The 13,932-nt window shown below is 35.8% G+C and overlaps 1 protein-coding gene across 3 annotated transcripts in view; it reads left to right on the top strand.

Annotated features, from left to right (window-relative positions):
- DNAH7 (dynein axonemal heavy chain 7) overlaps positions 1-13,932 on the top strand; it is a 279,675-nt gene that overhangs the window by 18,820 nt on the left and 246,923 nt on the right. For all 3 annotated transcript variants that reach the window (XM_027588500.2, XM_027588499.2, XM_027588498.2), the window contains exons 3-7: positions 299-361; positions 3,486-3,594; positions 4,357-4,504; positions 12,528-12,615; positions 13,643-13,823. In XM_027588500.2, coding sequence (XP_027444301.2) covers positions 299-361; positions 3,486-3,594; positions 4,357-4,504; positions 12,528-12,615; positions 13,643-13,823 — 589 coding nt within the window. The remainder of the gene's footprint in view (positions 1-298; positions 362-3,485; positions 3,595-4,356; positions 4,505-12,527; positions 12,616-13,642; positions 13,824-13,932) is intronic.

The following is a 13,932-nucleotide window of genomic DNA, read 5'->3' as shown; positions in this document are numbered from 1 at the left end:
CCAGGTAACCCCTGCACACTAACTCGGTTCAGAGAAATTCTCCAAAGCAGATGTGATGGATAAAAAGTTTTGCACACTTTTTAAAGCTTTCTCAGTCTTATGGGATACCACATTCCCTTCTTTCCTTGCTACAGAGGAAGTCCTTCGAAGGGGCCAGCGTGGAGAAATGTGAAAGCAGTAGAGTAGGTCTTTGAGGTTTTGGGTAACGTGCTTATTTTGTAGTGACCCTCTATACAAGTGCTTGAGTGAATCAAATGTGATGTTAAGAGTCAACAGTTTTTCTCTTATTTTCATGCAGGATAAGTCAGCCAGCAAAGAAAAATCCAAGACACCAGGAAGAGTTTTACCACAGTTGGCTACGGTAATTCACCTATATCCTCTCAGTGGATTTTTGCCCTTCTGAAAATGTAGTTTCAAACTTGTAAATAAGTAACTGAACATCTGATTTTGAATTTTGTGCTCCATTTGATTATTCTGATGGAGAAATTCGACAAGGTGCACACAGTAGGAAAAAGAACAATCTTAAAGTAACTAAGTTATTTCCTAGTATGTCCAGAGTATTTCAGTATTCTGGATAAAGGAATTTTCGAGATGGACCAGCAGCAAGTTTATCAGTGTTGGAGTCAGGAAATGAAGCCTCAGCTTATAGCTTTGTCACTCATGGCTTTAGGATCTGAAAGGGTCATTTATCTCTCTGAGCTGCAGCCTCTGAGTTTGAAAATGAGTTTCTTTGAGCTGTATCTTCCAGCACTGAAATGGTATGCCACAGAAGAGTCCTCTGATTTTGGTATCCTTTCTAAAAATCATTATGATTATAAATTCTCATTGTCCTAAGGTACAGGCAGTTCATAGGCATTTTCAATTGGTAAGTGCTGGGTACAATATACTTCACTGTAATAAATTTTACCAGTAATTTTAATAGTAATTATGTTGAGCTTAATGACATTGAATTGTGCTCTTGTGACTCCTCGAAGTGGAGCTTAAGTGGAGGTTCAATGCAAACAGGATTTTTTTCTGACTGTGATAAGATATACCTAACAAAAAATTACCATTTTAACTATTTTTAATTGAACCACAGTTCAGTGGCATTAAGTACACTCATGTAGTAGTGCAACCGTCACCGCCATCCATCTCCAGGATTCTTTTCATCTTTGCAAACTGAAGCCCTGTACCCGTTAAACAGTATGTCTCTGTTCTCCCCCCGCATGTCCCCCCACCCCATGGTGGCTAGCCTTCTACTTTCTGTAAGGGACTACTCTAGCTACCTCATATAAGTGGAACCCTACAACATTTGTCCTTTGATACCTAGCTTATTTTACTTAACATAATGTTATCAAGGTTTATCTAAAGCATTATTTTTTGAAAAATAATTTAAAAGCTCCAAACAAGTATAAAATTGAATTTGTGCAGCTTTTTGTAAAGAAGTTTCCTGATAATATAAAATGGATGACAATTTTTCCCTTGGAAAACTTGAGTTAATGTTCTTAAGTGAATTACCTTCAACATTACCAAATACAAATTTTAATTAAAAATATGCTTCTATGGGGGCACCTGGTTGGCTCAGTCAGTTAAGCGTCTGCCTTCGGCTCAAGGCATGATCTCAGGGTCCTGGGATCCGGCCCTACATCTTGTTCCTTGCTCAGTGGGGAGTCTACTTCTCCCTCTCCCTCTGCCCCTCCCCCTGCTTGTGTGCTCTTGCTCTCTCAAATCAATCTTTAAAAAATATGTTTTTATGGATAATGCCAGTTTATCATGCCAAGTTCTGTAAAATGGAGCCATATAATGCTTTCCCAAGTTCTACAAAATCAATTCTAAAAATTTTCTAGTTTAAAAGATAAGACTTGAAATAAAATAGGCATTTTCTTTTGAGAACTTAACAAATATTAAAGCTGAAAAAGATAAAAATTGTTCTTAGTCTGTTGTGTCTTGTTAGTATAAGGGGTTTAGAAATATAAACCTAAATTTTCTTATTTACTATTCTGTGGCTGAGTTGTATAATAATCCTTTCCTGTTGGTGGCATCTAATAGTCTAAAATGTTTTGTTGGCTGCTTTAAACTTGGTTTTATGTTCTTATGTGTCTTAATTTTTTTCAGCATTCTTAGTTTTATGTGTTATGAAGGAAATATTTTTAAGAGATGTTTTAAAATTCCTTTGATTAAAAAATAGCAAAGTATTTTCATCTGAATGTTAAGGTTTGCATTTGGGTGACATTTTTCCAGCAGTAGTTTAGACCTAGGGTGATTTTCATTACAGAAGTTTGTGCTTCTGGAGGTAATCGCTGTAGTGGAAATCAAGGGTGACTCAGCACTGGTGGTCTCAGCCAGTGACCCGCTTCTCACCCTTCCTGCGCAGCTCACTCATAGCGCTCCCACAAGTCCTACATCCTTTATGGAGCAAGATGAGCATACAGAAATGGAAGGACAGACTGAAGGATGGAAGAGCATTGATTTTTAAGTTATCTTAACTTGTTTTCCTGCAAAAGGAGAGACTGAACTGAGGACTTGCGTATAGTAAGTTTGAGTAAAAGGAGTAAAAGATTGGAGAGAGTAAAACTATGAAGAAGCCAGTGGAAGTATAAGCTATCAAGTTGGTCTGGATCTGAAAGGAAGACACAGACTCCGTCGTCAGGAAAATGTAATGTTACTTTAAAATCTGCTTATCTGTTGGGTTCAGCAGGGAGTCTGCTTCTCCCTTTCCCTCTCCCTGTGTGATCTCTCTCTCTCTCTCTCTCTCTCTCACTCTCAAATAAAATCTTTAAAAAACTGAAAAACAATAAAATGTACCCATCTGGGTTTATTGAAGAGTCCTAGGTCCCAGCAGCAGTGGATCTGTGTTCTGCTATTAGAATAATTGGCTTGAGCTAATTTTTGTTGTCTTAAGAAGACCTAGGTGTTTTCCTGTTTTGCCGCAGTCCCCACCACCCTCTCTTAATTCCCAGCACTGAAGCTGAGTGCCAGTTAGCTATCATCACTAGCCTTCCTCCCTCTTGTATGATATCTGCCCGGCTCTTGCAAGTATAAGAACTTATGAACCCTGCGTTAAACTATGGAATAAATTTGTGAGTGGCCAGAGAAATCTAGAGCTGCTTAGAGCCGTGAGAACAGAAAGATCTTTTGGAGTTGGAATGCAGAGAAGCATTGGATACCGGCAGCGTGTTCGTCGCATTAAAATGGAGGGCTTAAAAATCACTTGCCAATATTTGGGGGTGAGTAGGCTCTCTGGAATGAACACCCCTGTGTTGGGTAACAGATGCGCACATCAAGCTAGCAACAGGGCCTTTGGTCTGGTCTCACAAATGTCACACACCACAGCTGTTCACAGCCTTGAGTAAGATTTGCTGTTGAGTGTGCCTTCTTACCAGATGTTCTGATTTGTTCGAGAAAATGTCTGTGTTTATAAACACTCATGCATTTCACGAGAAAAGGTTGTTTTTTCTTTTCCCCTGATCTTGTTTTATTAACGCCGTTTAAATTTCCTGTTTCAGGTGAGTACAAAGCCCCACTGGCAGCAGGCAGCTCCATCATTCCATTTGAATATAAAACAGGACTATGAAATTCCAGAGCCATTTAGTGTTAAAAATGAACAGTCATATGGTAAGAACTTTATTCCAACTTAGATTTAAGGAAATTTTCAAAAGGGAAAAAAAATCACTCAACATTTAGTTGAGAGTAGTGAAATTGTAAAACTGAAATGACATTTATGTCAAGTAGAAAAATTTATCCCAAATGTTTTCCCTGATAAAATAATTGATACCAGTTCTTAATTATTTCAGGCTGTTGTAAATGCTATAAAAGGTGATATTTTAAGAATTGGGGGGGGCATTTTTATTAAAACTTTGATTTATTGTAGTCAGAATTCTCTACAACAGACTAAGAAGTTTTTTTTTCTAAAAGGGATTTTAATAAGTTGTAAATATTGCTTCCAAATTAGTCATTTTAATATTTTTTTACTTATTTTTTTTGACTCATCGGATTGATTACATTGAATATTAACATTTTTTTCATGGTTCTTTAAGTTTTCTGAGATAGTTTTGTATTCTGTTTTTAATCATTTTAATCTTCATTTTAAGAAGGTTCTATGCAAAGTAAGTGAAAATTAGGGTTTATTAGCATATTAATCAAAATATAAATTAAATTATTCTTGAAATAGAGGTTTCAATTATGATATAAAACAAGAGTAGTTTAACTTCCTAATACTGAAAGAAAATTAATAGTACCTATGGTTACTTGAGAACTTAAAGTGTGTAGTCTTTTCTTGAAAGGTGCTTTAGCACTTTATTGTAACCACTTACATGTTTTAGCTTACTTTTTTAGATAACTAACTCATGCTTTTTATTAAAAAAAAAAAAATTCAAGCTGGATACCTGGAACACTTTGGAAAAAAGGGCAAAACAGTGGACCAAACTGAGGACAGTTATGCTGGACCATCTACTTCTAAAACCAAGAGCAAATCTCTACATAAAGAACGAGAAAACTTTAGAAGCACTCTGGTTAACATCATTATGTAAGTTGTGTAAGCTAACCAGGGTGTGTTACCCTTGTGAGAGCCCTAGGGAACTTTCAGATATATCTAAAAGTATACAAATTCTGTGCATCTCTTAAGAATGCCTCAAAGCCTTGTTGGAGAGAGGTCAGGGTACAGATAAAGAATGAAGATGGAACCTCACCCTGTTAAGTGTGTCCCTCTTGGAAATACCCTGAGTTGAAGGGGTACTGGTGTGGATTCTGAGGTTGGCTGGGCGAGCAGAATGTGTGGGGGTTCTGGTTGCGGCCACTGTGGCTGGTGGCAGATATGGGGCAGTTTTTCCTTTCTCCCTATCTCACCAGCTTGGGTGATGTGGCAGCTTCTCTGGCATTGGGGGCCTCCCTCTCTAGAAAAAGAAGGAACCGGGGCGAAGCCATCAGCAGTGTAAGCAGGGCCGGGTTTGCCTGGTGCGAGGTGTAGGTCCATTCATGAAGAGCAGTGCAGACGCAAGTCACTAATTCCTCTTTACTCATTACCTCACTGCTTCATGCTAGTTGCTTGGTACACTCTTTCTTTAGGACTCTCAGGGCCCACACACGGCTATTTGTGGACATAATTTCATGACCCGGTACAGTAAGTAACTCACCCACAGAACCCTGTCTTCTGGTCCCCATGTGGGGCTTTATGGGTCCCATGGCCATCTTGAAGGGAGGACAGGGCGTGCTCTGTGCTTACAAAGGGCAAGGGGATTTTGAGGGAGCCCTGTGCAGCCGGATTGTGGGGGTGTGCCACTAGAATCTTACCAGCTTGGCCCACTTGTATCACTTTTATGGATTAAGCACTCTCACATCCCACAAACAGTATAAAATCAAAAATCAAAATCCAAAACCGTGGACCAGGTAGGCCTCTAGTTAACAAATCTTAGAAGCAACTTCTTCTCTACCCAGAAATCTGGCCAAGGGACAGATGATCTTTCTTGACACAGCTTCCTGTGCCTGTCATTTCTCGTCCTTCTCTGGGTGAGGATAGAGCCTGTCTTGGGTTTTAGTTTCACATAGGGGTTCTCACTTTGAATTCTCCATTTCACTCAGTCCTACTCAGAACCTGACCTCCAGATTCACAGGGCATTAAAGCACATGGCCCTGGGCTCCAGAAAGGTAGCCATAGCCTCAGGTTTTTGCTGATTACCATTCCTTTTTTTTTTTTTTTAAACACCTCTGAGTATTTCCTTTCTTTTTTGTGAGCTCAGCTGTGCATTCAAAAGGAATGTGTCCTATTATCCAGTATTTATAGAATGGTACTGGTTTTTCAGATTATCTTTGTTGTTGTATTATAAGAGACAGTAGTTTCTCTTTAGGCATTTTATGTCATTTTTTAGTTATGCCTTTTATAAACAGGATATGGATGAACATATTGAAATTCGATCTTAGAGTTCCTATACTTTAATAGTATGTCCAATCCCATTTATAGTTGTTGGTGTTTCTTATATAAGTGTGCTTCTACCAATTTATTTTGTACTTTCTATTTATGTTGCCTTTGCTTATTTTTTCTTTTTTCTTTCTATTGAATCGAATTTTCTCTCTTCTCCCCTTATTTCTTTCTATTGGCTTAAAAGCTATCAAATATCTCTATTCTTTTAGGGGGTACCATAATATTTAAAGCCACGTATTGTAACTTATACTTTTTAAAGTTTAAAATTCAATTTTTATCAGTCTTCTCCCTGAATAACACAAAGGAATCTTAGACTGCCCTTACTTAGCTCTAAACTTCCTTTTGCATTTTCCACGTGATCATTCTTCATTTTATTTCTGCCAATATTCCTATAACATTTTCACTCTACCAAGTCCTTAAATTCCCCATACTTTTTTTCCTTAACACTTAATTTTACTAATGTGTTTTCTAATTCTTTAGGAAATTGTCTTTGCATTCCACTCTTCACTTCTGAGTGCATTTTCTTTTTTGCTGAAGTTCATCCTCCAATAGTTGTTTCAGTGAGGATCTATGAGGAGGAGTAAAGTTGAGATTTTTCATCTCTGTAAAGTTCTCTGTTTTGTCCTTACTCTTGAATTAATGGCTAAGCTGGCTATAAAATTAAATGATAATCATAATTTTTACCATACATCTGAAAACATTAGATTGAAAAATATTAACCATTATTTTTTGGCATGTATTATTTTCCCCCAGCTTTATTAAGGTATAATTGACAAATAAAAAAAGTTCTTAAAAGATTTTATTTATTTGACACAGATAGAGAGAGAGAGAGAGAGAGAGCGCGAGAGAGAGCGAGCACCAGCAGGGGGAGCAGGAGGGAAAAGCAGACTCCCTACTGAGCAAGGAGCCCGATGCTGGGCTCAATCCCAGGACCCTGGGATCATGACCTGAGCCGAAGGCAGACGCTTAACTGACTGAGCCACCCAGGTGCCCCGATCAATAAAATTAGAATATATTTAGAGTTTATGATGTGAGAGTGTGTGTGTGTGTGTGTGTGTGTGTGTATACACATATATATATATTCCCACAATCAAGTTAACACATCGATCACCTCCCATCTTCAGCTTTTTTTTTTTTTGGTAAGAATGCCTGGGTTCTACTCTTAGCATATTTCAATCATACAATATACTAATATCAACTGTAGTCACCACGGCATGTATTACTGTTGATGAGAATCCTATGTCACTCTATTTGTCATTATTTGTTCTGTCAACTCGTCTTTTTTTTTTCCTGAACATTTTATTTTTAAAGCCTTCTAGATAGGCTTAAAAACAGCTTTTCTGAGCTATAATTTACATACCATTAAATTCATCCAGATTAAATGGACAATTGAATGAATTTTAGTAAATTTTTATGGCTGTGCAACCTTAACCAAAATCTAGGTTTAGAATATTTCTATCATCTGTTAAAAATTATGCCCATTTCAATTAATTCTCCCTGCCACTGGTTGCCCCAGGGAATCATTGATCTGTGTTCTGTTTTTATAGTTTTATCTTTTCTAAAATTTCATATAAATGGAATTATACGATATGTATGTTTTTAAAATCCTTTCATTTTGTTTATTGTTTCTGGTTTTGGGCCATTTGAAAATGCTACTATGAATATCTGAGTGCAAGTCTTTTGGTGGATATGTGTTTTCATTTCTCCTGGGTAGATGCCAAAGTATAGAAATGCTCAATTGTATAGAGTATATGTTTAATTTTCAAAGACTTTGCTAAACTGTTTTCCAAGTGGCTATACCATTTTACATTCCCAGAAACAGTGTATGGAGAAGTTTCTAGTTTTTCCACATCCTTGCCCACACTTTGGCTAGAATAGGCAAAACAAAACAAAAACCATTCTAGTAGATGTGTTATTTCATCTCATTATGGCTTTAAGTTGAATATCCCTAATGACTAATGATGATAGGTGTCTTTTCTGGTGATGGTTTGACATTCATATAACTTCTTTGAAGTGTCTGTTTAAATCTTTTGCCCATTTTTAAATTGGGTTATCTTTTTATTAATACATTCTAAGAGCTCTTGATATATTTCCTATACAAATCTTTTTATTAGATTTATCTTTTGCAAATATTTTCTTCCAGTCTGTGGCTTATCTCTTCATTTTCTTAATGGTATTTTTTGGAAAGTAAAAGCTTTAAATTTTAAGGAAGCTCAATTTATCAATTTTTTCTTTTGTTGGTCCTTTTGGAGTCATATCTAAGAATCCTTTCCTATCACAAGATTTTTCTCCCATGTTTTCTTAGAAGGTTATAGTTTTCGCTCTTATATTTATGTACGTGATTTAGTTTAATGGCATATCTATGGTATGAGCTAAGGTTGAGATTTGATTTTTTTTTTTTTCATATAGCTATCCAAATGTTTCAGCCCCCTTTGTTGAAAAGACTATTCCCATTGAATTACCTTGGCACCTTTGTCAAAAATCATTTGAGCATATAAGGGGTTCTATTTCAGTTCCCTTGCTCTATATGTCCATCTTTACCTCACTACCATGCTGTCTTGATCACTCGAGCCTTATAGTAAAGTTTGAAATTAGTTTAAATTCACGACATTTACTATCCATTTGCAAAATTGTTTTGGCTATCCTAGGTATTTTGCATTTTCAAACATGTGAATACTAACTTGTTAGTTCTGAAAAACAAAACAACCACCTAGGATTTAGTATCCAATTGCATTGTATGGGTAGGTCAATTTTGGGATAATTGCCATTTCAATAATATTGAGTCTTCTGGCCCATAAACCTGTTATTTCTTTTCACTTATTTAGCTTTTCTTTAATTGCTCTTAACAGTGTCTTGTATTTTTTAATGTATGAATCTTGTACTTCTTTTAAAAATATCTTAAGTATTTTTTGATGTGGATGGAATTATTTAATTTTCTGATTGTCCCTTGCCAGTATATAGAAAACTCAGTTGATTTTTACTTACCGGCCTCACATTCTAAGACCTTACTAAAACTTGCTTACCAGTTCTGCAGCTTTTTAATAGATTCCATGGAAATTCCTGTATATACGATTATGTTGACTTTTACTTCATTTCCAATGCCTTTCATTTTTCTCACTTCCCATTTTGCACTTGTTAGTTTCCAGCATATTGTTGAATAGAATTGGTGATAGTGGACTTGCCAGTCGTAGTGGAAAAGCATTCAGTCTTTCACGCTTATGTAGGATGTTAGCTGTAGGTTTTTAAGATACCCTTTATCAGGTTGAAAAAGATCCTTTCTCTGTCTAGCTGGTTGAGAGATGTTATCATAAACGAGTGCTGGATTTTTGTCAAATGCTTTTTCAGTGTCCATTGAAATGAGAATTAGGTTTTTATCCTTTAATCTTTTAAAATAGTATATTACATTAATTGCTTTTCATGTTAAAGCTTGCATTCCTTTCACTTAGTCATTATGTATAATACTTTTTGTATGTTGCTGGATTTGATTTGCTAATATTTTGTTAAGAATTTTCAAGTCTATGTTAATGATATGGGTCTGTACTTTTGTTGTCATGTCTGGCATTAGGCCTCAAAATGAGTTGGGAAGTGTTTTTACCTCCTTTGTTTTCTGAATGGGTTTAGGTAGAATTAGTATTATTTCCTCCTTCTTTGATGGAACTTTTTCTAAAGTAGGCTCCATGCCCAGTGTGGAGCCCAATGTCGGTCTTGAACTTACAATCCTGAGATCGAGACCTGAAGTGAGAACAAGAGTTGGATGCTTAAACAACAGAGCTACCAGGGGTCCCTGGATAGAAATTTTTGAAGCCATCTGGACCTGAAGTTTTCTTTGTGGGAAGATTATTAACTACTAATTTAGTTAACTTGATATGTATCCAGATTTTCTTTCTTCTTGAGTCATGTTTGGTATTTTTGATTTTTAGGAATCTTTTTCACTTAAGTTGTCTAATTTGCTGGCGTAAATTTGAGATAACTTCCTTATTTTCAGCCATTCTACTCATTTTCTCCTTTAGCACCTGCTGACTACAAGACCAGAGCCTTTTCTAAGGATCTCCTAGGTGGATTGGTTGCTTTCCTGCGTGAGTTAAGGGGCTATGGTGTTTTCAACCCTGTTTTATCTGTCCTCTCTCTTCTTTTCATGTTTCAGAAATTTGTTGATATATCTCCTTAGCTGATGACCTTCTAGTCTCTTTACAATCATTGGTTAAAATTACTACCGTGTTCACAAGAAAACTTGAAAAAAAAAGGATGTTTTTGCTACCATCTTGATTCAAAATCACTTGATTTAATAAAGAGAAAATCAATATAGTTTTTTCATTTTCAGGAAATAAGGCACACCATATTTTCTCTTTAGTCAGGTAAAGTGTCTCCTATACTGATTTATTTCTGAAAGGAATATTGTTCTGGAAAGAGCATGGCAGTTTGGAAGCACATATGGATGGGCAAATCCTTATTTTTTGTACTTAATTAACTATGTGACAAAGGGGAAGTTAGTGAATTTGACATTCAGTTTCTCATCTGTGAAGTGGGAATAATTTGTCTACTGTAACAATGGGTGTGAGGATTAGATGTATGTGAAACTATTGAGGGCCTAAGAAGGTGATCAAAAAAGTTTTTATTATTGTTTCCAGCAAGCAGAATCTTTGCCTGTAGCCACAGAATGACTGAATCCTAGAGTTTTAAAGCTGAAAGATCTTCATTATTACTGCAAAAACTTCTGCAGCTGCTCCCGTAGCCCCCAACCTTCTTCCTCCTCACATCCCCTGACCTTGCTCTTTTAGGCAGGCATTACTCATATAGAGGATGAAACTTATTAGGTTCTCTGGGTTCAGCAAGGTATATAACATGAGCATTTCTGCCATTAAAAAACATCAACACAGTTATTAGGGTCATACACTTTAGGGTGGCAGAATCTGCATGCAGGTGTCCTGATTCCTGGTCCATTACTGTCCCATTAGTAACACTTTACAATCAAAATAATGAGAAAAGACTACTTTTGTAGTTAGAATGATAAACCCTTCTCACTCCAACTACAGAACACCTTGAAGATCTTCCACTGCTTTTATATTCATATTCCCTCATTTGATAAACATTTATTGAACACCTACTATGTACTGAAATAAACTGAGACATTACCCGAGACATTGCACTGGCTCTTTTCCCTGTTTCATATAATTGAAAAGAATGATTGTAAAGTTCACAAAATATTTGATTCCTGGATTTGCAAAAGACAGAATAATTTAGAAGATGCATCCTGGCACCTCTCTTAGTATGGTCTCTCAGACAGATATTCAATAAACCTCCAGTCTCCACTCACTGAACAGTTAGTGGGAGGGACTATTTTATTATATAGCATCACTGACTTGTATCCATCCCAGATGAAGTCTCAGGATCCAGAGCTTGATACAGTCAATGATAAGTTAAAGCTATCCCAGAACAAATTCTTATTTTTCATGAACGTGTGACCTATGTCTTTCTCCACTGTGGTGCCCCAGAAGAAGTCATAAACTGTGGCCTGTACGGGCACCTGTGTGGTTCAGTTGGTTAAGTGTCTGCCTTGGGCTCAGGTCATGATCCCAGGGTCCTGGGATCGATCCTGCATTGGGTTCCCCACTCAGTGAAGAGCCTGCTTCTCCTTCTCCCTTTGCTGCCCACCCCCCCAGTTTGTGCTCTCTCTCCCTCTCTCTCTCTCAAATAAGTGGAATCTTTAAAAAAAATAGACACATTTGATTTTAAAAAAATGTGACTTGTGTCTTGTATAGAGTTTGAATTGAATTACAGCTATCAACATTGTCCATTTATGGACAGTTAGCCAATAATAAATACATAGGAACATATAAACTATGTTACTCTTTGCTAGCTTATACTGTATAACTCTAGATATCTGAGAAACGGTCTTTTCAAGAATGTATCTGTCTTTGGCAAAACTACATTTAAAATCTTTTCCATCAGTGCTCTTTTAAATCCCTTATTTATAAATAACCATACATATTTTAGTAATAATGCAAGAGTGCTCTTATAACATTTCAAAGAAGAGAGCTTGAGTTTGGAGTAATGCGAAAGAATGAGTAAAGCTCATCAAGAAGAATGTAGCCTCTGGATTCAGTCTTGCAAATCGCTTCCAATAGAACTGTCTCTTTATGAATAAAGAGAAAGTGTTCTGGGTGGAATGTGGTATCAAACAAATATGTGTTATATGCACTATTAATAAAATGTTCAATTCATTTTTTTCTTAAGATTTAGTAGAAGACAGTCCTGATGTTTTGACAGTAGACCCTTAAACAACTTAGGGGTTAGGGGCACTGACTCCTGCCACAGTTGAAAATTCACATATACATTTTGACTCTCCAAAAATTTAACTACTAATAGCCTGCTGTTGACCAGAAGCCTTACCGATAATATAAAGTCATTTTACACATTTTTGTTATATGTATTATATACTGTATTTTTACAATAAGCTAAAGAAAATATTTAGAAAATCATAAATTACATTTACAACACTGTAGTGTAAAAAACTATATGTGAACCCATACAGTTCAAACTTGAGTTGTTCCAGGGTCAAGTGTATATACATTAATGTATATTCTAACTGCCCTTCGTGTACGATTGAATAGTGTGTTTGTCATTTTCTTAGGCAACAAGATGCGGTGTTAGACTCAGCTAGCCCTGATGAAAGCATGTTTCCCAAACTGACCACTTCTGCAATAGAGAAGGACATCTTGGTAATGGGCTGTCTCTTTTGTCAGTATACTTGAATGTAAAGGAAGCACTTGAAGATGCTTTTAAACTTTTGAGCTTACTCTGTGCTCCTCTCTTGTGGAACTCTGTGGACATAAATGTAAATACGGAGTTCCACAAAATTGCTCTATGGGATTAATGGGGGAAATCATTCTCTCCCTTGCCATCTAAGACCACAACAAAAGAATCTCATTTACCTGCTCCCTTTGTTAGAATGAGCCTCAGTCTTGTATAACATTTATGTGTCTTTATTCTTCTATGAGAAACTATCTTATATAATGTACACTTTACAAAGTATATTAACCTACTTTAGAGATATAATCTAGTTTTCAAATACAGAAGAATTTCTAAAAATGTAAATATCAAAGACTTATGTTACTAATTTGAAAGTATTTTGAAATACTACTTGGATGTTTAAAATTTTTCTAAAAGTGACATGTAAAAATTTATGAAAATATATCAAAGTTAAATGTCTATTGTTAGAGAAATAGTATCATGTCTTAAAATTAATATCTTATGTACACATTTAATAGCAGCTGTAAAATTATAATATGGACTATTAATTGGCCAGCTGGAAATTTCCTAAATCCTGTCATAGTTTCTAAGCTTAATGTGTAGAGATATTGATTCACTTGCAGCTTGTAAGATCGACTTGATTATCAATAATAAAAGAACAAAAACTAATTTACCACAGTTTCATACATTTATAAAGCACTAAATTCTGCTTCAGCATGTGTTCTTCTTAGTACATCATATTTGGTAATATAACTTGATATTTTACATTGTAGTTATGAACTGAGATAAGAGCTTTAATTTTCAGGAAATGCCCTATTTTTTTTAATTTAGGTTATCTCACATAATTCCTCCACGAATTACACAAAATACTTTTTTATGATTTGTAAATAATTTGCCTAAAACTTTGATTTTTGCTCAGTAGTTTTATTTTTGCTGAACACACTTCTTTTATTATAGGACTAAACTCATCTATATTTCTCCATCTTCTTTATGCAGAGATATTACTATTATATTCACCATGGAATTGATACAGACCATGTAGCCCCAATGGAAGATTCTTGGCTAGAACATGTATTGAATTTAGTCCCCCAACATCTGAAAGTCCTCACCAACAGCATACTTGCATTATCTGATGAAATGAGAGAAGATTATCTTCTTAGTGTAAAAAAATCCATAGGTAAATCAGTATTTTTGGTTTCTAATTTGAATGTGTCTTATTAATTGAAAGTTAATACCTATACTTGAAATTATTATATTTATTCCGCTTTTTGCATTTCTATTTCACT

The sequence above is a fragment of the Zalophus californianus genome, chromosome 3 (genome assembly GCF_009762305.2).
Source record: "Zalophus californianus isolate mZalCal1 chromosome 3, mZalCal1.pri.v2, whole genome shotgun sequence".
In the NCBI taxonomy this organism is placed as follows: Eukaryota; Metazoa; Chordata; class Mammalia; order Carnivora; family Otariidae; genus Zalophus; species Zalophus californianus.
The sequence above is the reverse complement of the archived record's forward strand: the minus strand, read 5'-3'. Positions and strand labels throughout refer to the sequence as shown.